General features: G+C 44.7%; 1 protein-coding gene across 1 annotated transcript in view; it reads right to left on the bottom strand.

Moving 5' to 3' along the window:
- The window catches only part of LOC143294556 (uncharacterized), a 172,978-nt gene that overhangs the window by 8,340 nt on the left and 162,138 nt on the right, over nt 1–2,500 (bottom strand). The window contains exon 28 of the mRNA XM_076605930.1: nt 178–304. Within this exon, the coding sequence (XP_076462045.1) occupies nt 178–304 (127 nt within the window). The remainder of the gene's footprint in view (nt 1–177; nt 305–2,500) is intronic.

The raw sequence follows: 2,500 nt of genomic DNA, 5'->3' as shown, positions 1-2,500 counted from the left end.
ACACACACACACACACACACACACACACACACACGTCTAATATCATTCAAGTGAAAAGAAGAAGAAGAAGAAGGAGGAGGAGGAGAAGGAAGTGAAGAGGAAGAAGAAGAAGAAAGGAAGAACACCCCCCCCACACACACACACACACACAACAACCCTCCTTTCCAGCAAACTGACCAAGAAGATGTCGATGAAGGCGAAGAACCCTTGGTTCCCCAGCGAGCGGTCAGTCTCCACCAGATGACCACTGACTGAGAGCAGTACCACCAGGGCTTGTAGCACGAAGGAGCGAACTGCGATGTACCTGATGACAAGACACATCATCGTTAATGAAGTATGTATGTACGAGCGTATGTTACGTCAATGGGTCTGTGGAGTGATGGCCTAGAGGTAACGCGTCCGCCTAGGAAGCGAGAGAATTTGAGCGCGCTGGTTCGAATCACGGCTCAGCCGCCGATATTTCTCCCCCTCCACTAAACCTTGAGTGGTGGTCTGGACGCTAGTCATACGGATGAGATGATAAACCGAGGTCCCGTGTGCTAGCATGCACTTAGCGCACGTAAAAGAACCCACGGCAACAAAAGGGTTGTTCCTGGCAAAATTCTGTTGAAAAATCCACTGCGATAGGAAAAAAAACAAATAAAACTGCACGCAGGAAAAAATACCAAAAAAAATTGGGTGGCGCTGTAGTGTAGCGACGCGCTCTCTGTGGGGACAGCAGCCCGAATTTCACACAGAGAAATCTGTTGTGATAAAAAGAAATACAAATACAAATACAAATTAACAATAAAGAGAAACAACTCTCTCTCTCTCTCTCTCTCTCTCTCTCTATATATATATATATATATATATACAAGGCACATAGTTAACTTCAAGTCAATGCTTGCTAATGCTACCGAATCAGCCTGATGGCAAATCAACGTGAAGTATACATTTTTTTTTTATGGATCAATCAATAATAAAGAGAAGTAAAACAGGGGGGTGCGGGTGGGAGTGGCTAGCCGGTGGTTATATTAGGTCACCAAGAGCTCAGATACACCCACACCCACACATACACATACACACACACGCGCGCGTGCGCGGCAAATCCGCCAAGAGGTTCGTTCCCCTTGTCATAACTGTTTCGAGCTCTTGGAGATGAAGAGTTAAAAGCACATGATGTGCTCTGACTTGATACAACCATTTTCCGTCTGGTTTTATTTTTAGGGATTGGGGGGGGGGGGGGGGGAGGAAGGAGAGCGAGGCTTCATCAGCCTCAGCTAAGTCCCCCCATCCCCACCCCCTCCACCCACCTCCCTCCACACATACATCTTCATTGAGTCTCTTTCTCTCCGTCTTCTTCCGCTAATTCTCGCGCCTTCTCGTCGCTCCAGTGGGAGTTGGGGGCTGTACGAAATGAGCCTATATCGACGGCTCTTCAGGAACTTTGGTAGTACTACGTCGTTGTGATTGATTTACACCAACCTAGGGCAGTCTCTGAGCGTGTTGAACGCTTCATGCCAAGGTCAGAAATTTGCTCCTTTAAAAAAAAAGAAAAAGTGTGTGTGTGTGTGTGTGTGTGTGTGTGTGTGTGTTAATAATAAACACATGTGGTGTGGCGTGTATGGATCAGTCTGCACGCATTAACATCTCCTTGAAATTGAAACAGTGACTGTTATGTTAAGTGTGGTGGCAGAGCCCGTAAACTCTTCCGTTTTCTCTATAAAACACCTCACCTCACCTCACCTCACCTCCGAACTCTACATTGGCTCCCCATTGAAGCGAGAATTAAATACAAAGTTGCGTGTCTCTGCTATTCTGCTTTCCACTCCGCAGGACCTGAATATCTTTTTGATCTTATCAGTGTTTACATTCCCGCAGGAAATCTCCGCTCTTCCTCTGACTGTTGCCTTTTGAAACTTCCTCGTGTCAGTACAAGAACCTATGGTGGAACGTTCTTTCTTCTTTGCTCCTCCTCACATCTGGAACAACCTACCTCGTCATATCAGTGCATCTGATTCTATTTCTGCTTCTCGCTCATCACTAAAAACTCATCTTTTTAAAACCTATCTATGAGCACTCTCGGCTCCAACACCACCCATGTCAGCTCACTTTGGATGTATGTAGAGTGGGAAGGGGAGAGTGTGTGTGTGTGTGTGTGTGTGTGTCAGTGTGTGTGTGTGTGTGTGGGGGGGGGGGGGGGGTTAGGGGGGGGGATTGAGAAAGAGTGGTCATGAATGATGAATGTTTAAGCGCCCTGAGCTCTTAGAGAGAATGGGCGCTATATAAATGTACATTATTATATTATTATCATTATTATGTCCTTATAATATAATACAATATAACATAATATAATCATATATCATATTCTCCTCAATTGTATCAGCTGAAATTATTACTTGCCGTTAGCTGAAATTAAGTTAACTGAATAACTAAAATGCAAACATTACTTTAATAGAATATGAATCATTATCGAAAAAAATACTACGATGAAACGGAACAGATATCAGCGAGGGAAAAG

This window comes from Babylonia areolata, chromosome 20 (assembly GCF_041734735.1).
Source record: "Babylonia areolata isolate BAREFJ2019XMU chromosome 20, ASM4173473v1, whole genome shotgun sequence".
In the NCBI taxonomy this organism is placed as follows: Eukaryota; Metazoa; Mollusca; class Gastropoda; order Neogastropoda; family Buccinidae; genus Babylonia; species Babylonia areolata.
The sequence above is the reverse complement of the archived record's forward strand: the minus strand, read 5'-3'. Positions and strand labels throughout refer to the sequence as shown.